This window comes from Myripristis murdjan, chromosome 16 (genome assembly GCF_902150065.1).
Source record: "Myripristis murdjan chromosome 16, fMyrMur1.1, whole genome shotgun sequence".
NCBI classification, from domain to species: domain Eukaryota; kingdom Metazoa; phylum Chordata; class Actinopteri; order Holocentriformes; family Holocentridae; genus Myripristis; species Myripristis murdjan.
Genome location: NC_043995.1, coordinates 1,022,501 through 1,047,267, shown reverse-complemented (window position 1 = coordinate 1,047,267; position 24,767 = coordinate 1,022,501). Strand labels below are relative to the sequence as shown.

The window sequence follows — 24,767 nt, the reverse complement described above, 5'->3', positions numbered from 1 at the left end:
CAATAACGCTGTGAGAGCGATCCTCGTACACACGGATGCGCAAAAACAACTGAAAACACTACACTGTACATGCCAGGCCAGTAGATGGCGGTGTAACTTTGCAATGTAACACCAGAGTAGCACCGTGCGCCTGCGTACAAACGCTTTGGTGGCCACCATTGTTGTTGTTTTCCTGTTCGGGCATGGCTGAAAACGTCAAAGTCACGTGCAAAGTGGGGCCGCGTCGTCATCGTTTTCTAAAGAATTTCGTTTTTCTCTGTTTTTCTCAGTTTACATGCAAATGCGAAACGGGAGTTTTCCTAAATCTCCACTCTGGCCGGAGTTTTTAGAAAGAATGGTCTACCTATCGCACAAGTGGAATTTTATGTGTGCCAAATATCATCTTGATATCTCTTGTATTCTTGGGAAAAACACACTTTAAGTATGAAGACATCAGTCTTTTTTGCTGAATCCAAGTGACGCCAACAGTGGACAAAAGAGGTGTCAAAAACTGGCAGCACGATTTTTTAAAAACATTTTTGCCAGCTGTAATGCCCTCACACTGCCTGTTAAACAGGTACTTTTTCTCTATTTGTCTTCACACATTTTTGGAACTAACATAGAGATAGTGTACGTCTACTTTTTCGCAGGGGGGTTACCAAGGGGGGTGGGGGGCTGGGCAGTGCCCACCCTGAGGAAAGCTCTGCCCACCCAATGAAAACTCAAGATAAAAAACTCATTTACTACTACTTGACAGCGGACACATGATTCACAGCTGGAGGCAGACAGCCATTAAGAGAGAGCTTTATGTATGCTTCATCTATCTATCACTATGTGTGATTGGTGGATTCCTTTGCCAGTCTAGTCTGATGTGAAACTAACCAATGGACACTCTCGAATTACTAGGGACCCTCCCATTCTCTTAGTTAGACTGCCGTCTTCGCTTAGTCTGAGTTCACACGTTTATGCTGCTCATATAGGACCTGTGCTTCTTTCAGGGAATTAAAACTTCGCCCATATCGTCTTTTTTGTTGCTACTTCTCACACCGCACATTTTGTCAGGCTTGTTGTTGGACATTAAGGTAATTTGTGTACTAGTTTGTCATCTGTGTGTTTCAACATTTCGAACATCTGTATCATAAGCACTTTGAACATTTGCCAATAGAAATGCATAGTTGGCTCATTAAAAAACAAGCAGTTCCCACTCCTGCAAGTGCTGCCTCTACCAGCAGCCCTGCAACCAGCGAACAGAGCGTGGCGTCCGAGCCGGGCTCTGGGACTGCCTGTGAATCACCAGCAGATGCACCATGCTCCAGCAGCTCTGCACCCATGCTGGGGGCTCAAAACGTCTGTTCTCCCCATGTTCACGCCCCCGTCTCTGCTGTGTCCACTCCTCCAGACTTAAATATGGATCGCCCATCTCAGTCCTTTTTAAGGAGTTATCCTAAGCGGCCATTTGGGAAAAATCAGAGGTGTTTTAACACAGCATGGTATCAAACATGGCTTGAATATTCAGTACTGCGCGGCACTCTGACGAATGCAAATGCATTGAGCAGTACAAAGGGGCATTCCCCATGTTGCATAGGCTGTATGCCACTGCACTTATCATTGGTGTGTCATCAGCTGTATGTGAAAGCTCATTTTCCACATTGACCCACATTCTCACCCCTCTCCGCAGATCAATGCTGCATCCAAGGAAGAGAGATTTAGTCATTTTGGCCAATGAAAAAGACATAATAAAAAATCTTGACATGAATCAATTTGTCAGAATTTCCAAGGCTAGCTGCAGACTAGCCCTGTAAATAGTGTCTGGGTTATATCCTGTTTCTTCCCTAATGACTGCACATCTCCTATTGTTATCATATGTTCTATGTTCTACGTTATTGATGTTTACCTTAGTTTGTTAGCTATCACCTGCAGTCTGTATGTTCTTGTGTTCTACATTTAGTTAAAGGAGGGAAAAAACATACATATAAAAAAAGATGTTTCAAGATGTTGTGCAGGTTGTATTTTCCGCTGATTTAGAGGTTCTTTTTTTGCCCCCCAAAGAGGACAAATGCCCACCCAAGCTTGGCATCCTGGCAATGCCTGTGACAACACAGCACAGTACAGACAACATAATACCACACAGAAACACACAGCATTTAGAAAACAGGCTGCAACTTCAGACAACACAATACATAATTACTCAATGCAGAATGTTGTTGGGCCACTACCAAATAGCCTAGTTAAAAATTTTCCCTCGCCCTTATGGAAAGGACAAACTGTGGAGGCTACATATTACTCTTTAAAGTAAATTTATTTAAGAAAACTAAATTAAGTATGCAGCAAGCTAATCAGTAATGTATATATTCTATGGGTGTAAGAAAACAAAAATAAACCAACCCAAAGTCCGAACAAAGCGGGTAACCTAGAGGGAGGGAGGGACACTTTGACTGCTCAGGCACCTTCTACATGTCGGTGAGGGTTCAGCACAACCCAAACTTACTTGGCTGTCCTCATACACTATATTGCCAAAAGTATTCACTCAGCTATCCAAATCATTGAATTCAGGTGTTCCGATCACTACCATGGCCACAGGTGTATAAAATCAAGCACCTAGGCATGCAGACTACTTCTACAAACATTTGTGAAAGAATGGGTCGCTCTCAGGAGCTTAGTGAATTCTAGCGTGATGCTGTAATAGTGATGTAATAGGATGCAACCTGTGCAATAAGTCCAGTCGTGAAATTTGCTCACTACTAAATATTCCACAATCAACTGTTAGTGGTACTAAAACAAAGTGGAAGCGATTGGGAACGACAGCAACTCAGCCACGGAGTGGTAGGCCACATAAAATCACAGAGCGGTGTCAGCGGATGCTGAGGCGCATAGTGCACAGAGGTCACCAACTTTCTGCAGAGTCAACAGCTACAGACCTCCAAACTTCATGGGATCTTCAGATTAGCTCAAGAACAGTGCGTAGAGAGCTTCATGGAATGGGTTTCCATGGCCGAGCAGCTGCATCCAAGCCTTACATCACCAAGCGCAATGCAAAGCTTCGGATGCAGTGGTGTAAAGCACGCCGCCACTGGACTCTAGAGCAGTGGAAACATGTTCTCTGGAGTGACCAATCACGCTTCTCTGTCTGGCAATCTGATGGACGAGTCTGGGTTTGGCGGTTGCCAGGAGAACGGCACTTGTCTGACTGCACTGTGCCAAGTGTAAAGTTTGGTGGAGGGGGGATTATGGTGTGGGGTTGTTTTTCGGGAGTTGGACTCGGTCCCTTAGTTCCAGTGAAAGAAACTCTTAATGCTTCAGCATACCAAGACATTTTGGACAATTTCATGCTCCCAACTTTGTGGGACCAGCTTGGAGCGGGCCCCTTCCTCTTCCAAAATGACTGCGCACCAGTGCACAAAGAAGGTCCATAAAGACATGGATGAGTGAGTTTGGTGTGGAAGAACTTGACTGGCCTGCACAGAGTCCTGACCTCAACCTGATAGAACACCTTTGGGATGAATTAGAGCGGAGACTGCGAGCCAGGCCTTCTTGTCCAACATCAGTGTGTGACCTCACAAATGCACTTCTGGAAGAATGGCCAAAAATTCCCATAAACACACTCCTAAACCTTGTGGAAAGCCTTCCTAGAAGAGTTGAAGCTGTTATAGCTGCAAAGGATGGGCCCACATCATATTAAATCCTATGGTTTAAGAATGGGATGTCACTCATGTTCATATGTGTGTGAAGACAGACGAGCGAATACTTTTGGCAATATAGTGTATGTTGACAGTACCAGAGCTGTAGTAATTCTGCACCCTCGAAATAATTTCCCTTTGTTAAAGGATGACAACAGGACAAAGAGATTGTCCAAAGAAACTGACATAGTAGCTAGTTGACCAGATATTGCTTCTGTTAAACTTGTCACTTAGGTCATTTCTCCCTGTCAGGCGGAAACTGAAGTGAGAGGCAGCCTGGAAGAGTGCGACTCCTCATCTTGTGTCTGATGGCAGTGTGTCACTATTTGGGAGTGATGTCACAGCTCTGGAAAAAGGTACTGGGGCTTTTTTCAGAGCCCCCCGGAGTCTTGATGTCAGCTCAGGAAATAGGTAGGTCAGGAAAAAGGTCAGGAAATAGGAATCTGTGCTCTCGGTTTAAGAATCTGCGTGCATGGTTTACAAACCATGCTCTTGGATTCAAAATCTGTGCCCTCGGATTATGAATTTTGCACTTGAAATCCAAGAGCACAGTTTACAAATCCATGGACATGGATTCATAATCCCGGGCGCGTATTATGAATCCGAGAGTACGGTTTATAAACCATGCAGATTTGTAAACAGGCATTTGTAAACATTTTAAAACAGATTCACTTTTTCTCAGCTGACCCCAGAGTGGCTCATCTGAGAAAAAAAGGGGGCTGAGGGGCTCACAGTTCATTTTGAACTCTGTTGCCTTTTCTCAGGAAACTAAAATGGGAGACCATGTTCTGATGCAGGGGATGGGGTTTGTAGTGTTGCCTGTTCCACTGCACAGTGTTGCTTGACTGAGGATTGGTCCAAGAAGAGGCTGGCATGGGTGTGAGTCCTGCATTGGCCAATGTCTGTCCACCTCCCATCGTAACATCTTCCCACTGTTACAGGAAAGCATGATGAGAGAGCAGTGTTTTCTGCCCACAGCACATGTGGTAGCATCTGCAGTCACATGTGCTGTGGGCAATGCTGGGGAGGAACTAGTTACATGTAATTAAATTACAAACTAAATGTAATTTTAACCAGTTAGTTACTGAGAAATCTAACTATAAATGGAGGCATCTCTGTATCTCTCTAGTTCAGTTATCTCCATGACAGTACATCAGATTGACTTCAAACTTGGCAGGTGTATTGGAGAGGACCCTCTGGAATGTAGTGTTGAGTATTTATGTTCAAAAGTTGCAAAAATCTATTTTGTGTTATTCTTATGTTGACATGATGTTGGCAAACCGTGAAAGGTGGAACTCACTCTGCTGCTAAAAACTGTCCAAGTTTATTTACTGATGTTCCAAACATGGGCTAGAGCATGGCATTGACGTGGGTGATGCGCAGCCAATCTGCCAGCATTTTTACAGAGCATCAGAGGAAAAACAATGACGCAGTGGGTCGCGTCATCGGTTCTTTCTCTGGCTCCTGTTTAGCCCCTGCTCGCCGTTGGTGCTTGCCTGGAACCGATTTGGAGCCAGTTTGGCCCGTGCTTGGGCGGTGGAGAACCAAAAAACTGGTGCTAAGTCAGGCACGGGCTCTGAACCAGCCCTGGAACCGGTTTGGTGAAAAAGGGGTATCTGTGACCTTGCTTTATAAGACAGACTTGAAGTACAATAAACTGGGGAGAAAAAAACTGAGCCATGCTATCAACAGGAACAAGGAACACAAGGAAACAGGAAAAATGGCATGTTGAAAACCAGGGCTGCCTGAGATGTGCAAAAGCTAAAGGTCCAGTTATGGAATATAGGTGCAGCTTGGAGCATGGAAGCAAAAATGATAAACATGATCATATGATAAGATAATCCTTTATTAATTCCACGGCAGGGAAAAAATAGCCTTGGTAAACGGGAACAATCACACAAAGTTTTGATATTGAAATGCTGAAACATTTTATCGGGGGAAAAACAAAACAAAAAAACCTTCTTTGAATCCCTCTAGATTTTGTCTCAACACATGTACTGACTAGAGGGGTCAACATAAGAATTACTGTGCCCCAACAAAAAATAGCTACATGTAGCTGATTCCTGTGGATAAAAACCTGTCTACTGGGGAGCACAACACTCATACACAAGCTCACGCACAGACACACACACACAGACACACACACACACACACATTATCTAAGCCCCAGTTTCTTCTTCTCTCTCTGTTTCTTGCGGACCACCTCAATGTTGCGGTCTTTCCACATGCTCTTCCTCAGTTTGATGGGTCGGCTACCCACATATTTCCCTGAAGATGGAGACACACACATACAGTCATGCAGATACAGGAATTACAGTTAATAATCAGGATTGAAGACTGTTGCTCACAATGTCAGTGGTAGTTTTAAAAGCTTTTAATATACAAAGTGTTCTGCTGTGTGTGGTGTGTTCTCACTCACTCACTCACTCACAGCTGGATCAGAGATCGATGGCTTTAGAAATAATACTGACCGTTCATCTCTCTCATGGCTCGAACGTAGTCATTAGGATCTTTAAAGCTGACAAAGCCATAGCCTTTGGTCTTTCCCGTGCGCTTGTCTCTCACCACCTGAGGACAGCATAGCAAACTTCAAACTTTAAAGCAGTAAGAACAAAGAGAAAAAGCAGAAACAGCAAGGTGAAAAAGGACTCCAACCTTAGCTTTGAGAAAGGAGGGGTATCGACTGAAGGCTCTGGCCAAGATATCGTCATTCACCTCATTACCAAGATCACCACAGAATATACGGAAATCATCTGTGGAGAAAAACATAGTTGAAGAGCTTAAGACAGCAACGAAAAAGATGATGAGACAGTGCAGTGCTCTAACATGAAAGTTTTGAGTTAAATTTCACACTTTTTAAAAACTTTTATCATACCTGTTGCAATAAAATATAAGATATACAATCAAATATACCAACTTTTCAAGTAAAAAATGTCAACTTTAAATGAAGCTCTATAAGACTACAGGTTGGTGGGACTAGTTGATTTCAGCAGAAAACCAGCATACAGTATTTTATGACCTCTACCATTTTAAAACGCTCTCTTTCACAGAATTTAGGATGTTGAGTTTAGTAAGCGTACAGTAGCCTCTGATTATATTCATACCCCCTGATCAAGATGAAGAAATCCACTGGGTAATCAACATGTGAGTACAACAAGCTCAAAAATGATGCAGAAAATTATTATCAGTACAAATACAGGTTCTCAGAGGGATATTTTTGTTACACAATTTTTTGCTGGACTTCCACTACTGGGGAAGGCCTAGAAACTGACTTGCTGACATTTTTTTCAAAATGGTGCAGCTTCTAGCTAGCTTCCTAGTGGTGATAACTGAACAGGGTCCAGCAAATACAGTCCTTGCTATTGTAGTTTTATTAGAAAACAATTACAATCATTTACAACCTACAAACTATTTTAAATTAAATCCAAAAACAAATCAATGTACAACTTGCAAGATCACTGAAACCTTAAAGGGAGATGATGCAGCCTCAACACAGAGGGCACCCCACCTTGTTATGATGTGGCAGAATGATGAATGTCACTCAGTTTTCAATATCACCTAGAAATGCCTCAGGGCTTAAGGACAACTCTTTTGCCCCAACATAACCCAAAATAGAAGAGTACTAAGCTCCCCTGTGGGTCCTTCCATGTTAGATCATCAAATGGGTGTCTCAGATTTCAATGACATTGATCCCATAGTTAGAAAACCATGTTTATTAACACTTTTCAAATTTCACCCACTTTGGACAAAAAAAAAAAAAATTAATAAATAAATTTATTTAAAGACGCCTTTCTTGGCACTCAAGGTCGCCGTACAGGACACATTTAAAAAACATCAGAACACGTTTGACCAAAATGAAATTTTGGTGAATTTTCGAAGTGGGTTACTGTCTACTCTACAAATTTTGACTTTGTTTGACATGCATCGTATGTCGATTTGCATTCTGGCACACCTTCAATGTGCTGTAACTTTATTAATTTTGATCCTAGAGTAGTGAAACTTCACATACACTACTCACAAAAAGTTAGGGATATTTGGCTTTTGGGTGAAATTTATGTAAAATGTAAAATGTTCACGCTACAGTGATATTATATCATGAAAGTAGGGCATTTAAGTAGAAGCATACACTGGTGATTTCCTCATCTCAAACAATTTCAATATCCATCAACAACAGTGGTGGATATACCACAACAAAAAATGTCAGTGTCAATAACTTGTCATGTGCCCTTGAGCATCAATTACAGCTTGACAACGACGTCTCATGCTGTTCACAAGTCGACTTATTGTCTGCTGAGGCATGGCATCCCACTCTTCTTGAAGGGCGGCCCTCAGGACATTGAGGTTCTGGGGTACAGAGCTCCCAGCCTCTACACGGTGACTCAGCTGATCCCATAGGTTTTCTATGGGATGCAGGTCTGAGAAAGTGCAGGCCACTCCATTTGAGGTACCCCAGTCTCCAGCAGCCATTCCCTAATGATACGACCTCGATGAGCTGGAGCATCAAACACCTGATGTGAATTTTGCCGTTAAACTCCTTGTTAGAGAACAGCAACTTGTGCAAAAAGTACTGAAACATTGAACAGTTGGACATGTGCATTCAAAAGGTTACAGAAGGTCACATTAAGTTCACCTGTAAAGGTTAGAATGCATTTTAGGTTCATCCTGAAATTTCACCCGAAAGCCAAATATCCCTAACTTTTTGTGAGTAGTGTATTTACTAAATGATAGGTGCTAAATCAGATTTTGTTGTTGCTTTCTGTCTACAATATAAGGAGCAACTCAGGACCAATCTTTGATTTTTTTTTTTTTTGTAACAGTTTTGTAACAGTTGTAACAATTGTAACAGTTTTAGAGCACTTTGAATATATCGAAAATCCATGTAATTTACAAGCTTTCAACTTTAGTGTGCAACACATAATAAAGTTTCATGACAGTGAAAAATGAAGATGAATTAATTTAATGAATGAATTGAATGAATGAATTAAAACAAATCAGGATATGGTCATTGCTGGAGGAAATAAGAGAACTCCTTGGTTGATCACTATCGCACCTTTTGGGACTGTGCTGTAATTCGACCCTGGTGGTTGGGTAGTAACAGAGATTAAATCAATAATCGACATAGAGATTAATCCTAATTTCAGCACAATATATTTAGGTGAAATTCCACCCAAACTTACATCTCATGACAAATACTTTCTCCTGATAATGCTCACAGTTAGTAAAAAAGCCACAACTAAGAAATGGCTGACTAAAGAACCTCCAACAAAATTAGAATGGATAGGGATTGTAAGGAAATTTACAGTATGGGAAGGGTGACCTTTGAAACGGTGTATGGATAAATTTGCTAATTATTGGATAAAATTGTTGATACATTCTGGTTGGAACTGAGGCCAGAGTGAACTGTGTAGAAGTGGATGGACAGACAAGACATTTGCACACTGTGTACTGTGTGCCTGCCTGCTGCACCCTTGCAATGGACACCTGTGCAGACTGATTCTCACCTGGACTCCTTTGTATTTTGGATTAAAACTGGCTGTGCATACTGTTTTTCTCTGAAATTAGTAGAGCAACCCTTCTCATTTTGCAATTTTGTTACCAAAGTATTGGAGCTGATGAGCTGACCCCTGAGAACTGTTTGTTTTATGTCTGTGCTGGCTCATGTTTGTTCTAAAGCATGATAAAAACAGAGTTTAAAAGTGTGTTTTACAGGCCCTGCAGCTGGCTCTACCTGAATCCCACTCGAGTAGACTCTGGTCCTCCCAGCACATCCCTGCTGCTGTACGGATACACTTCTTCACCTTCTCAGCCTTGCCCTTCTTTTTATCCTCCGTAGTACTTTCTGCAGGCTGGGCCATCACAGTACAGGACAAATACACAAACACAAATTATATCATATATTTCTGTCTGAAGACATTAATAAGTTAATTCAAATTTATTTACATCACTGACATGTCAACCAATCTATTTAACAATCAAAACACTTGCATGAAGAGTTGGAGAATATGAAGCAGACATTTTAACAAGTCCTGGTTTCAGCACTTTTTAAAGGAGTGGCCACTGTGTGGCCGCAAAGCAGCTGCTTCTCATACGATTCCATAGGATTAAAAAAGGTGGTGGCGGTTGCAAAAAACACTGTGTTATTATATTCAACTTGCAACAGTGACTGGTGGATGAAAAAAAAAAATAAATAAAATGAAAAATACCCCCTACTGCAAATATTTACCCACACCTGGTCAGTTCTAATTTATTGTTATTTGTTTCTGTTGTATTGCCCCAGAAAATTTTTATCATAGCTGTATTTTGGCACTTGGATATTTTCTCAGTACTAATTTGGTTCTTTTTACAGTGTCATAAACACCTGGAAAAGATTTCTCATCAGAAGTGACATTAACAGTGACAACTGAAGACCATATTATTATTATATTGGCATTAGATGCTTAAAGCAGTGGTTCTCAACCTTTTTGGGGTCCTGGAGCACCTGAATATTTTTGATCGACCCTGAGGAAAACGCCCCTCTCATCAGTCCCCTGCTGGCCTGCACTCACATTACCTAAAGCCCAAACGCACCCAAGCACGATTGCCCCCAGTGTGCACGTCATCACGTTAAAATACGACAACAGGCATGTTTCGACGTCATCATAAATCAATGTAGTTCAAATACATTCATCAGGTTTTCCTTTTAACTAAAAGACGTTTTTGTTCCTTTTAATCAGAGACGGGATGTTTATTTACCTTGACAGTTTCAGAGGTAACTTCCTCCTTCTTCAGAAAGGTCCAACTGACAGCCGGAGCGGCACCTGTCAGATCCGGCAGACCAGACCTGGTGCCGGCACGGTGCTAGCCAGCACCAGGTCTGCTGGATCTGACAGGTGCCGCGCACACAGACTCCTGTACTTTCATTATAAACCAACTTTTGTTTATATGTGGTTGCATCAGCACAACGGACACAGACACAACACGGCCATTCGCTGGTAATCGCTGCACGCATTAAACAATTTTGCAGGGCAGGAGGACAGTTGCATGATTTACATTGAATCCACGTTCGCGCGCTGCGTGCGTGACCGTGCATGTGCTCGTGTATGCGCCCGTACTGTGCTGAAGCACACCCCTGCCAGCTGTGCCAGAGCAGGGGAAGTGAACTGTATTCAAGCACGGAACGGAGCGATCACACTGCTCAAAGAATCCGGATATCGGGGCAAACGTGCCTGGGCGGTCCTTACACTTGTGAAACAGATGAAATTAGAGAAAAAAAGTCCTGTTGCCCTCTGTAGTTTAGGTAGATAAAGGTCTCAGTCACATTTGAGTAAAATAATCTTATTTCTATAAATGTTATAGAATCTTTTTAAAAAGATATTTTATTTTCACGGAACCCCTTGCAATTACACGACAAACCACTAGGGGTCCGCGGATCCCCGGTTGAGAAAAACTGACGTAAAGAACAAAATTACACACACTGTGTATTAAAGAAAAGAAGCTATAACAAAAATAATCTCATTATGATACGGTGTGAAACAATTTGAGATATTCAGATATATTTCAGTTTTAACTGAGCATTTAAAAAATGGATTTGTATCGCTTTTAAATAAAGTATTCCTAAAAAATAAGTATCAGCTCCATACACAAATATTATTACTTTGTGACAGACACTGAACACATTTGTGTGAGATACCTCGGTGTGGGAGGGTTCTGCGTCAGGCATGCTGGGTCCAATGACACTGCTGTTGTCTTCACTTTCCTTCTTGTCTAGCAAACCTGCTGCCAGCACTGCTGCCTGCTGCTCTGCAACTCGCACTGCCAGTTCCTCCTAAAAACAACACGTACATTGATCTATTTATAGATTCATCTGAAAGAGTGACAGGAGATGCTTTGTGTTAGATGGCTCCCTTCCATCAGCAAGTCATCAGCACGTAAACATAAACAATACAGAACAGAAAAGACTGAATAAATCCAAAACTCAATTCCAGTAATGTCAATTAACCTCACAAAACCCATAAGAGACACTCTTCCCTTTCCAGTAAGAACATCCCCCCTCTACAAGTGTACTGGCAACCTATGATGAATCCATTATATAGCATGGCTATCTATATCATATCAGCAGTCTGATGTGATCAATGATGATTATTATTACTGGACAACAGAGGGAGAGTTAACTGTGAAGAGTGGATGTGGTAGCTCTGTAAATGCCATATCCAGCAAGCTAATGTGCTAATGTCAAACCATGGAATTGTGTGTTTTTTGTTTTCCTTTTAAATTAACAAAATGAGATTTGATTTTCAAATGGAGTAAACAAGGAACTAAGATGAAACTAAGAGCAGTTCAATGATGGGCGGAGCTGCTTTGTGTGCGTGCCAAATTGGCTGGTAATTTTGCAATGTTACATGCAGTTCATTTTTACCCACATTTGGCGGGCTGGCGGGTGTTAATTTCAAACCCTGTGTACTTGGTTACTTTCCACCACTGGTAACTGAGTTGACACCCCCCGCCCCCACCCCACCCCACCCTGCTTCACACTCATACAATTACATACAATCACTGACCGCTGCCCAGTAGGGCCACAATCTTCTGCTGGTGGTCAAAGAGCAGTTGAGGGTTAAGGACCATGTTCAAGGACACTTTGACAGTTGGTTTTTTTTTCAGATTAGTACCTGATCTTGTGTGTTTCTATGGACACAATATGTCTGAATGTCTTTTGATGGTGCTACTGAATACCAGGGTGGCATGGATCTGTAGCTGTTGTTTCCTTGCATGTTAAATACCATTCTAGCTTGTCTTTGTGCTCTGATGTCAGGTCTTTTAGGTCCAGATGGGGCAGGAGGGGAACAATATACGGTGGGTGCTGCCTGGATGATTGATGGCGTTGGTTTGATGGAAGGTGGAGCTGCTGGTCTGGTGGGTGTGGCTGAAACCATGGGGGCCATATCACTAACCTAGGTGATAGATAATATACAGAGAGACACAGAATGTAAGTCAACAGGTAAGAGTCAAGGACAAATAAAATTTAAAGTGACAGTTTTGATTCTTACTCCTATAGTTGGATTTGCTGCTTCATGCGAGTGTACTGCTCCAAAATGAATGAAGTAGATACAGACCAGAAAAACACACACAACACAATTCTGAGCAGCAACACAAAGCTTTCTGAGATGAAACTTCCAGGCATGTTGCCACACCTCACTTAATAATATCAAAAAAGGGGTTTAGCATCAGCTGTTAATTTGATTAGACTCAATGTGCCTGCAAAGAAGTTATTTAAAGCTCAACAACAGGTAACAAACAAAAAATCAACCTTGCAAGTGTTAAATTAATGGGGGTATAATACATACGTAATATCATGGATGTATGGATGTAATATCATTATGCATGAACACAGCACCTCACCACTAGCTTTTTAAAGTAGCTATTGCCTTGGAAACATCTCCATCATCCTGCTGCTAAGATCACTGATGCTATGTTCACTTGAGCTCAGATCTCTGAATTTCTGTCTTGTATATTTCTAAAATGCTACAACAAAGTGTTCACAGTGTCAGCTTGTTTGTCAAGTAAGCACTGAACTCAGAAACAACATCAGCTTTGTCAAAACTTATCTTATTAAGATGTCATAAAATATTGCAAGGCTCTTACTTATCCCTCTTATCTCAATGGTAAGGATCTCTATACTTGTGGGGTTTCCCAATAAATACTTAATATGATCTGAATAAAATCCCTTTTTGGTATGGTGTGTTTTTCTGTCACCTCATTTCTGTATTTCTAGTTTCTATTAAGCATGATCATGTTCATCATTGCTTTCTTTCTAATTGAATAAGGCCTTGTCAGTTTGCAATAGCACAAAGTTTGCTGTGGCTAAGCCAAGTCTTTATACTGCTGCAGAATTGATCTGTGACCTGAGGTGTTGTGGTCATGTGCTGCATGGGCTGAGGAGCACCCTGGGGTGTCTGGCCCTGAAGGGATGGAGGCAGCATCATGGGAGGAGGTGGAGGAGGGCGCGGGAGAGGAGGAGCCATCATGCCATGGGAAGGAGGACCACGCATTACTTGCATCCTTTGACCACCTACACATACACACAGACACACACAAAATTAGGATAACAATGCTAAGTGAATGTGTTGTGCTACAAGGTGGTAGACAAACATGTTGCTGCTCATAGAAATATGCATTTTGTCTCTGCACTTCTACCACACATTGTTTATTAATTTGATCATAAAAGCGTACTTCAGTAGAAACAGGTTATAATTAATTTGAGAAAACTGAAAAATTGTTGTTACTTGGGCTGCTACAGTAGGGAAACAATGACTAAACTACCTCTGTAAAAAGTTCTTCCTCCCTCTTAAAGCCAAATCTAATAGTCTCTTTATAGTCTCTTTTGACTGCAGATTACATGACCTAAATGGTGGACAGACTGACTGACCAACAGACTGACATTGCCATCTGTAGAGCCACCAACAGCATGGTACAGCAAGCTGTGCTACCCAGGTAAGGGTATGTTGAGGATGTTTTTTCCACCCTGAAAAGAAAGTTGGCTTAAAGGAAGAATGAATAGGATTCTCCTAAAAAAAACTATGTATAGATTCATACAATATGAATCCCTGCAACCCCAGCTGCAACCCCTCTCAATCATCATGTGAGCCACTAGAAGTGTGTGTTGATGTGTGTAATCTTCAGAGACGCTGCCCTCTGCCTGGATTTTCTTGTTTTGCTGAGCTCGGGACTTTTGGGCATTGGCCTTTGGGCAGTGGGTGTGTAGCTCTCAGCCAATAACAGCACGCAGTGCTTAACTGACAGCATGACATCAGATAGGAAACTATGAAAATTGCAGACGTGGACTGCAGAAAAAGTGAGGTGAAATGGCAAGTGGACAAAGCTTGTTCCAAGAGAGTGGATTTGGGCTTGGCTTTCACCTGCTGGCGAGCACTGAGGGAGAGGATGAGGATGAAGAACAACGCACTGTTGGCATGTTTTCTGTTGGACAGATAGGTGCTGACAGGCCAAAGTATTTTCCTAAGACAGCGACAGTGCTCTTCTGTTGCCGTCCTACAAAATGAAAACTTGCTGCTGGCGGTTAGCTTAGCCAGTGGCGGCCGACTTTGACTGCTATGTTTACAAACCGCAACAATAAATCCTACTCATTCTGCCTTTAAAGCAGAGTGATACCTTATTTCAAGTAGTCTTCTACTGGTCGAGTAGGTGATTGCATAACAAATAGTTTATTACTCATTGACTCATGCCCATGCCAACTGCATACTAGAGGCCATTAGCCCACAGTGGCTCAAACCCAAAGGTTTAAAATAGGGCTGTCAAAGTTAACCTTAATACATTATTAAAACATTAATTCAAACTAATGCAATGCTCAACTTTGCTTCACATTTGACCGTTAACCCTACTCAACATCAAAGAGACAGTGCATGCTACCAGCACTGAGCTACTCAATACCAATAACAGACAAAAATGAATGACAAGGCAACCTGTGGCCTGCTGGGTGGCAGGTTTTCAAGAAGCTTTCCAGTGGATCTCTGCAGGGAAATTAACTCATATGTGCATACTGCAACACTGAAATGTCATATCGGAGCACAAGTTTAAAATAAAATATAACTGACAAACATGTTTTGATTTCTTCCAGAGATGTGTCAAGCAGCGATGCTCAAACCACAGTTGTGGAGGATGTAACCTTGGGGCAAACCTGTCAACACAGCAAAACTGAGCAATGTGGTTGCTGAATGGATTGCCATGGATTATAAAATCATCAGTGCTTTTGAAGACAACAGGCTGATAAACATCATACAGATTGGGTTGGGCAATCTATCACAAAAACCCCATTGAAGAGAAACGATTCTTTCCAAAATACACTACACAATAGTGAAAGGTAAGTAATTTCATAAATTTTGAATATGTGATTAATCATGATTAATCCATGATTACCTTGGGATTAACATTATTTAAAAAAACTAATCATTTGACAGCCCATGTTTAAAAACAGTGAAGGGAAGGCAAAACTGCGGCAGAACTGGATATGTTGACTAAATCTATTCTAACAAGCTGTTAGTTAGTGCCAATGTTATACTGAAAAAGCATTCCAAAGTCCCTACAGGTCACTTAAGACTGGTAGGTCAGATTTAACTGGAGGGTGATAATCCAGTTTACCCAAGCAGGTGAGTTAAGAATGGAACGTAACAAAATACTGCATACTGGTAATCTTACCAGGTCTCTGCAGGATGTGAGGGACGAAGGCTGGTCTCATCATTGGAGGAGGAGGCGGACGTACTGGGGGGACTGGGACAGACAGGTTAATCATGAATGGAAATGATGTATGTCAAGCACACTGCTCTCTAATTGACTGCTACACGACGAGATTCATACAAGACCAGGCTCAGGTACAATAATTGTAACATTTATTTATGCAAATAAATGTTAAGTTTATTTATATACTGCCTTTGTCAGAATTTTGTTTTAAAGAAATTTATTTACTACATAATACACATTCTTCCAATGTTTCCCACACTATATTATACTTGAACAACCCACCCAGGTACATAACTGAAGGCATTCAGGGTAACAAGACTTTCAATTGCAGAGACAAAGACACACACAGTCGTACCCCTTGTCTAGACTGCAGGCGTGTCAGACACCTTTTTTGTACTTGTGTTCACAAAACTGATACACTCTTATTTAATCTACATAGCTGTCTGCACTGGCTGCGTGCAGACTTAACGTCTCACAGACATAACGATGACCTGAAGCGTTTATTGACACTTGAAGTCTACTTCCCTCCGTTTTTGCATATTGGGCTCTGATCACCTCCAAAATGCGGTTGACCTACACTGGTTAAAATAGTTTGAGTTAAAACATTAAAATAAGGTGGAGAACTAGAATTAAAATGGTGAAATAAATACCAGAAATAGTCAACTGTATTTATTTATTTTTTTTTTTTAAATAATTTCATTAGACAGTTTTCTTTGGAAACCCCACCCTGTCATACCACCATAGTTACAGTGTCATTCTATGGGAAACACTGATTCATATACCACACTTAAGGTCACGCTACATCAAATACCAAACTACATTATGTGAATATTGTATGACCTGGTCTGCATGTCTCTGACTGTGGCAGGAAACCAGAGGTTCTGGAAGAATGTGTGAATGTGTATATGGTTACCTGGTCCTACAAAGGCTGGAGGAGGAGGACCGACAAAACTGGCAGCTCTGGCTTCAAGTGTCTGCTGGACCTGAGAGAAAGTAACAAAAACACAGTGAGAGAAAGTGAGAGGTACTAATAATAAATATAGCTGCAAGTAACAATTCCATGGTTTGAGCATTATTTTGACCTTATTTTTTATTTTGGTCTACCTTTCTTAGAGTTGTTTGAAACTATTGTAATTGTTATGGTTTAATTATTCATCTGTTTTTCTCTGCTAACAGTAACTGGATCTAAGAAACTGTGAGACCCAAAGTGACCAAAGTTGAGCCTGATATTCAGACTGACAGCTGTTAATATTTGTTTTGTTTTTCTAATTGTTTGTCTCTTGTTGATGCATATCATTCATAACCTCAACAATGTAGCTGGTTTAATGAGGACAAACCCACCTCTGCAGCAGTGCCTATTGCTAATCTTAAATGCAGTCCATCAGTCCATTATTAGTCTAACATAACCAGAACTACTGTGTCACCACACAGTAGTTTAGTGCTGTCCCAACGCTGAAGAAAGGTCTAGCTGAACCCACAGTCATTCTGAAAAACACTGTTTTTCTGTAAACCAGTGTCAACTGTCTTGGGTGACACTGAGTCCAGGGTGCAGCAACTGTACCCTTGCAAAACAGTCTCGGGAGTTATCGGAAGGGAAGCAGAGTGTCGACTGAACCAGTCACCCAATCCAGGCTATGCAGGCTTATGCTCACAGTCTACAGTCGAGTCAGACCAGCCCATTATACATGTCTTCTTTTAAAATGGGACTCCCATTTTTAAATACATCTTGAAATTCCAGACAAAAACCAGTTGCAAACAAGTTTAGCATTTACTATAACATACTTTGCTTTGATTACTTCTATAGCAATTGGTGCAAGAACCTATGCTGCTTTCAGGGGAAGTCGGACCATGGAACATCCGTGTTACAGATGCACTGACTAATTTTTTTGGCTGATTCTGATATCCGTTTTTTTCCAAGTCTGACTTGCCGATTCTGATTTTTGGCAAATCCGATCTTTTAACTTGACTTTAATGAGAAATTCCCAAATCTTATCAGTTTCAACAGGTCTCAGAACAAAAGAATAATATTACAAGGCACCAAATCTCTAATTATGTTGTTCCAAATGATTTTGAAGTTGATCTCCCACGGCTAACTTTATGCTTGAATACACTGCAAATTGCAAGTTTGTTAAATTCTCCATTTACTGTAAAATACTTCCACAGCGCCAATATGTTGTGTGAATGTATGTAATTGAACCATGTGCGGCGCCCGAGTGTAATGCTGCGTTCACATGAAATCCGACAGACAGAAGACGGCAACCTAGATATCAACTTTACAGGAACCTTCCTCCTACTCGGCCCTCTCAGTGGAGACACAGCAGTTAAGAGGGCCAAGCGAGAGGACGTTCCTGTAGTAGCTCCTGCCCCCCAAATACTACCAGGAACCTTTTGGTGGAAATGGGCCTATTCAAATAGACAAGAGCAGGACAGTAAAATTTGTGGAAGCTGGCAGAGAATAGCAGCAAATGTAATGATCTTTGTAAGGAATACAACATCACCATAGCAACATATCTACATGCGTGTTTTGTTTTGCCATCCTGCTGTTCCATCGGACTCCTGTGCCATCGTCTCCCAGATTGCATGTGAACGCAGCATAAATGTTACCGGCACACCGTCAGCTAAACCGAGGCTGACCAGCTGATCACCAGTCATGGCCGATCAGGCAAAAAATCGTCTGATTCCGAGCACAGGCCGATTGATCAGTGTATCTCTAGTAAATGTCTGACCTGCGATAACATGGTGTTCACCTTATAATCACAGGAAAACTTAAAGCTGTCCAGTGGAAGAAATTCTGGTTTTTCTTTTGTCCTCTGTCTGTGTATATTCTATCACACATACATATCATGCAGCAATCACACGTCCCAGTACAATAGCACATCAGTTTCAATATACTTATGACTGTACGACTCTGTATGAAGCAGTCTGAATCATTACTAACCTGTCTATAAGTGTTGGTGCCTATGATGGGTCGCACTACTGATACTGCTGGGACAGCCAGAGCTACAGGTACAGCCTCCATCACAGGTGGACTTCCTGACACTGGTACTGGACCACCAAGAACCTCCTGCTCAAAACTATATAGACAGAGAAAGAGAGAGAGAGAGAGAGAGAGAGAGAGAGAGAGAGAGAGAGAGAGAGAGAGCCATGATACAGTCATATACAATATAGTTGAAACATACAGGTGTCTGGACCTGCTGTGCTTCAGAAGCGGGATGTGTTGACAGGGTCAGACAGTCCATGCTGAGGCACCACCAGCCTCTTTTTAATAATGGAAAATCCATGTATTGCAGTAGCTGTACTCACAGAGCCATCTCAGCCTCCATCTCTTTCAAACGCTCTTCTCCAGATTTGAGTGCCATTCTGTGACAAAAAAAAAAAAAATCAATTAATTGGAAACCAGTTTGAAGGGAGAAATTAAGCCTACTATAATTCAGTCAGCAGTAGTAGTACGGTCCCACTGATGACCTGATAAAAATTTTGCTAAACATCAACAAACTCAAACTTAGTTGACTCTAAAGTTTGAGTGGTTATTGTAACACCGTTAGTTAGCCGGATAGGTCCTCCTCAATGGCAGTTAGCCATTAACCGTTAGCATGTGAAGCATCCAGCCTCAGTAACGATGAGAGGAAGAAAACTTCACTACTGGCCCACATACCAGGAAGTGAAACAATACCACATTTTTTTCAAAATGGGTAAACTATTTCTTTAGGGTTACGTGAAGTGAAAATACATTATTCATAGTGCTAATAACCAACTATTAAGTTATTTCAATGATATCTAGCTAACATACGTTGAATTTATATTCACATAAAACGTTTGTGTGATTAAAAGTGGCTCTTGGTGGCCGCAGCTCAGTGAGTGGAGCTTGTTTCGGTTGTCCTGTTCTAGTTCACACAGCTGCGGTGAGAGGGAAGCTAACAGTTTAGTGTTAGCGATGCTAGTTCGCCTTCTACGGTGAGCTCCTGTTATTTACCTCGCAGACAGCAGGGAGTGGAATGAGGGGGGCGTAAGCCTGTAGAGAAGTATTGCTACTTTACTTAATAACTAACGATCCAAGCTGAAATCACGTAAAGAGGCATTAACCACCTTTACCGACAGAAATACAATCGCAGTCCGGCCTGGTGCTTGTTAGCAAGCTAATAGCGCCTAGCTGTCGCGTCGCTCGCGTCAGTCTCCAGACCGGAAAAACAACACTGTCGAATCAGGAGCGACTTCCTTTAGCACGGATACCTCTGTACCCTTGGATGCCTGACTTAAAAGGCCTTTTAGTCAAAACTATATTTGGCTTGACTTGTCTGTTTAGATATGTATTTTTTCTGTCTTCTGTTTTTGTCCGCACCTGATCCAATAGGTCTAATGAGAACATGTTAAAGCCATGCCGTTTGTAAACACGGAATTTTTCCTTAGAAAAGACAAGCGCTAATATTACATTTAATGCACAATATAGTAAGACTAGATCTACGGGACAACCAACAGAGAAAGTCGGTACTCAATGGCAAGACATTGAGTACCGTCTTGATGTGCTTCCTGCAACTATATAGAGGTGTATTATATGAGGCAGAAAAAAACTTCAAAATCTACTCCTCATTTTGTAATAATTTCCACATATTTGTCTATTCATTTGCTTTTGTAATAAATTTGTTAAATTGTAAAGAAACTTTATGGACACCCTGTATATTGTTATTGTATTTTTCTTCATCGACCAATGGAGGGCGGTGTATAGGAACTTCCGCCCACGACTGCCTTGGGAAGAAAAAGAAGAAGAAGAATTAGACGAAAGCAGCAGTACAATGACAGTGGACATGAAAAGCATGACGAGCTTGTGAAACGCCAGTACAGGTCAATGTAGTTCTCGTAACAGCTTCAAGGCTTTTAGCCCTCTCACGTTCAGTCTTCAGAATTGCTTAATCTAAGAAGGTAGGCGTCTACACTTATTCTTGTTTAAAAGTGTCAGGCACATTTGGTGGGCGTAAGGTTATGTTACGTGAAATGGTTAGCTGTCGCACAGATGGGCAGGTTTTTTCCACGTTGTCCATAATGAAAAGGTGGATGTAGTTGACTGTTGAGGTCACCGGGCTGCTGTCATTTAATCAGAGCATCAGTCCAGCAGGCTATGGTTTTGTCTCATTTCCTCCTTGAAACCACGTCTACCCGATACACAACTTTTTAAGTTACTTCTTGTAACGTTAGAGACAGATTTTCAACAGTGTGTAGTTCACTAATTTCTTACATTATTATTAGATATGCAGGTAGACCTAACGTTACTCTGTTGGATGAGTTTCCGAAAGGCAGACTCGCTGTTTGAAATGGGAGGGCAGCCCACCAGGTTGTGATGTAAAGAATGATGAGTGTCATATGCATAGGAAGATATTTGACCAACTGTCCTACTAGTTTTAACGACCGCGGAGGACAACGTTGTCATCATTTTCTTAATAGCCACTCTGCACAGACTGTAAACAATTCTTCTAAAGTTGCATGCAGAGACATTTCAGAACATGGGCTGTCATTAAGCAGCTGTGGCAGTTAGAAACACAGGTTTAGGTTACATTAGCCAATGCCAATACTGTTTTTGATTATGTTTCTGTTGCAATTGTTCAAGGGCTATTGTAGGGGGAAAATATGTAGATAAAAACTCAGAATTTCCAAGGGTAAAGATGTAAATTTGGTAGAAACACTATTAAAAGTGTTCCCTGAGATTAACGCCATCAGTTTATGTGGAAAAATTTAACATGTAACATTTACATGGCCAGAAGTGGTGGCTGCCCCATCATAACTTTGTGCGACAATACAGTTCACATTGCTCCATAAAATCCTTAATATAACCATAAAGTGCCTCTGCTTATGCTCTTTCAGAACAATCCACAATCTAAGAAATTGCTTTTATTTCCAGCTCCTCTTCATGCCCCATCTCATGCACACTGTCATTTGCTCCTGCTTAAAAGAATGTGCTCTGACCACAAATTTTCCTCAACACTGCTAATGACGTTGTTTTTCATGATTTTCACTGCCATTTCCAACATTTAATTTTGAGTGTCTTGGCTAGTAATGTTGAAGGGGCAATTAAACCTGGAACGGAATCCCTCAATATGATTTAGGCTATTACCATTTAGCCCACATAGCTCCAAAAAGGTTGCCAAACTCACAATTCTTTGTCTCCCAAGTCAGCAGTAATGTGGGTCAGATTCCCAGCACTAATTGCGATTGGTGGGATGTTAAATGAAATTGGAAAGGTAATAGGCTACTTGATTTTGATGAGGCTAGCCTAGACTATGAAAAAAATTATAAACATATTACACTCTCAATTACAAAATGTAATTTGTATTAGCAATATTTTTATGCATGGGCAGATTTTTTTTTGTTTGTTTTTTTTTTTTTGGCCTAGTTCTAAGACCTTCTAGCAACTTCATCCTGGTGCTGCATTGCCACCAGGTGGGTGCAGCCATAATGACACACACAATACCATAATCCGAGCAAGACAAGGATGACACAAATGTTTTTATTATGTTATTAAAGAAATTTTACTAGTAACTAGGGATGGGTGGCATTTCATTGTACAGCTGTGTACTGAAAATTTAAGCCTAATAGGGCTAATAGTTTCCTAAATAAGTTGCAGACAGAACACAAACACAATAGTGCTAATGCTTTAAGGAAAACTAATATGGATGACTTTATTACAGTGAATGAAATACTGGTGTGAAGATAGTTTGAATCATTTTCATATTGTAGTGTAGTGGAATGAATGAAAACCAATGGCTGGATAAAAGGTAGGAAAAATGCCATCAGAGTTCTAAAATACAACTGCTTTCCTTAGGAAATGATTAGCAGGAATGCAAAGAATATATATTTTGTAGATATTACACAAAATATCCAAAATTACCGGTATGATCCACTCCAAAGCGGTATCTGGCGGAGGGTTCAGTAAATGTGGATTAAGTGCAGCTGCAGTTGGGCATTTTCAGAAATGGGTCTTCCACTCTTACTTAGTGGTGGTTGAATGTGCAGGCAAGATGCCCTGTGTGTTACTGGGACAAAGCCAGGGACTTCAATCATTGCGTGCACATGTTTTGTGCAGCACTGTATCACTTGCCCCTCACTCCGCCAGCATCCAGACCAAAATATATTTGGGGTTAGCTTCAAAATATTTGGGCCTGAAAACCTTAATAACTGTCCCTACAATGACATTTATGCCCAGTAACCACCATAACGTAAATACAGGGCTAAAATCCAAGATCAAAAACACTGACCTGAGATCTAAACCACAAAAACAAGCCAGAGAAGGAAGTTGGAGTTAAAGTGACCAAACAGGGCCACACCCTCACTTGCAATTCTATTGTTTCTCATTTACGTTTTCTATTCCTTGTTTACACACACACACACACACACACACACACACTCATATATGTACCATATATGTTTTTGTTTATATGTTAATCTACAAAAATAAAACAAATTAAAGAAAAAAGTAATTTACAGTGTGTTATCATAACAGGCTTTTCATGCCTTTTCCCTTTCAGTAGCCTATCACATCAACAGTAGTGAGGAAAAACATGCAGCTTTAGTTTGTAGACAAAACTAAGGTCTATAAGTGGCCTGGCTGGATAGTTAAGTACTGCCTGGTCCAGCATTATAAGCCTGTTAGTTATGTTCACCCCTTAGGCCTAATTTTGGTTGGTCATATGTTTAATGAGCAAATACCAGTGACAATGAAAAGAAGAAATAAATGAGGCCAGTTGAAAACAACTGAAAGCAGAGAGGTGGTCTTTCTGTTGCAATGTGATGGAATGAAGCAAAGTGATAAACTGTTGTTCCTTATCATTATCAACAGGCCTTTTACAGTAGACCCCACCCGCAACACAGCACTGCAGAAACATCGACTCTACTTGTCTCTACTACATTGCGGTCTTTCATTGAATCTGTATTTGTTCTCATTTGTCTTTGCGTATGTTTGCTCAGAGTGAATGAAGACTGTAGCGGTGCTTGGAGGAGGGATCGGGGGTTTGGCAGCATGTTACTACCTCTGCAGGAGCCCCCAGGTTACCAAGGTAATACACACACCCATGCCTTCACACACCTGCACCAACTGTTGTTTTTTTTAGAGTTTTTCTTCATACTGGTTTTTATTGCCATTTTTTAATTTTCTTTTTATTGGCAGCCAGAAAGTTAATAAATGACAAAAACAAATACTTTACTTCTCACCTGTTTTAACAATCGTGTATCACAATAAAGTCAGGTGTTTAAAGGGTAGAAACAAATGAGCAAACAGGGAGAAAAAACAGTTGTTGCCACTACATTCGTCATCAAAATGATCATCTCAGCTGTGTGGGAGAATCTTTTGCTTTACCTCTCCTTTACGGTCCCAGTCCCAATTTAACCAGTTAAAACTCAAATATGGTGGCAAGAGAAAAAAATAGATTCAAAGGTAATTTCCATTAGATACATCAGTGAGACAGTTATCTTAATGCTATGATGCAATCTGTTGCTCTATGTTTTCTATGTACGCTCAGTAACACTCTAACCAAATGGATATCACAAATGGTAAAGAGAGGAGAGGGGGAAAAAAACTATACTAGGCAAAAAAGTTCTGCACCGCTTTTTCAGTCTATAATTTCTCCCCTTTATTTATACCCAATAGTGTGGTATCTTATACCGTTGTAAAGCCTGGTTCATCCTCTCTCCAGTGAGGTACAACTTGTATGGATCCTACATTTCTGGAATGAGTGACACTGGTAATTGTGTGGGAAGCGACCAATTTTTTTTTGAGAAAATCCCCTGCAATATTTTTTCAGTTGATCATTTGTCCCATTCAACAATACCGATTGGTATTGTCTTTTATACCGTTAGAAAGCCTAATTAGTCCCCTTTTCAATGAGAAATAAGTTG

At 41.0% G+C, this 24,767-nt stretch overlaps 2 protein-coding genes across 4 annotated transcripts in view; one reads left to right on the top strand and one right to left on the bottom strand.

The window, feature by feature from the left end:
- Positions 1-5,481: 5,481 nt before the first annotated feature.
- rbm42 (RNA binding motif protein 42) overlaps positions 5,482-24,767 on the bottom strand; it is a 33,902-nt gene continuing 14,616 nt past the window's right edge. Inside the window, exons 1-12 of one of the 2 annotated variants that reach the window (XM_030071503.1) lie at positions 19,861-20,097; positions 19,191-19,247; positions 18,826-18,961; positions 16,801-16,870; positions 15,846-15,917; positions 13,535-13,701; positions 12,413-12,583; positions 11,326-11,460; positions 9,385-9,502; positions 6,312-6,409; positions 6,128-6,224; positions 5,482-5,924 (exon numbers count right to left, since the gene is read on the bottom strand). In XM_030071503.1, the coding sequence (XP_029927363.1) occupies positions 5,812-5,924; positions 6,128-6,224; positions 6,312-6,409; positions 9,385-9,502; positions 11,326-11,460; positions 12,413-12,583; positions 13,535-13,701; positions 15,846-15,917; positions 16,801-16,870; positions 18,826-18,961; positions 19,191-19,246 (1,233 nt within the window). In that variant the 5' untranslated portion in view covers position 19,247; positions 19,861-20,097 and the 3' untranslated portion in view covers positions 5,482-5,811. Of the gene's footprint in view, positions 5,925-6,127; positions 6,225-6,311; positions 6,410-9,384; positions 9,503-11,325; positions 11,461-12,412; positions 12,584-13,534; positions 13,702-15,845; positions 15,918-16,800; positions 16,871-18,825; positions 18,962-19,190; positions 19,248-19,860; positions 20,098-24,767 lie in introns of those variants that run through there. The other variant, XM_030071501.1, reaches the window with a different exon arrangement.
- ppox (protoporphyrinogen oxidase) overlaps positions 20,649-24,767 on the top strand; it is a 30,062-nt gene continuing 25,943 nt past the window's right edge. The window contains exons 1-2 of one of the 2 annotated variants that reach the window (XM_030071497.1): positions 20,649-20,804; positions 23,841-23,929. In XM_030071497.1, coding sequence (XP_029927357.1) covers positions 23,846-23,929 — 84 coding nt within the window. In that variant the 5' untranslated portion in view covers positions 20,649-20,804; positions 23,841-23,845. The remainder of the gene's footprint in view (positions 20,805-23,840; positions 23,930-24,767) is intronic. The other variant, XM_030071498.1, reaches the window with a different exon arrangement.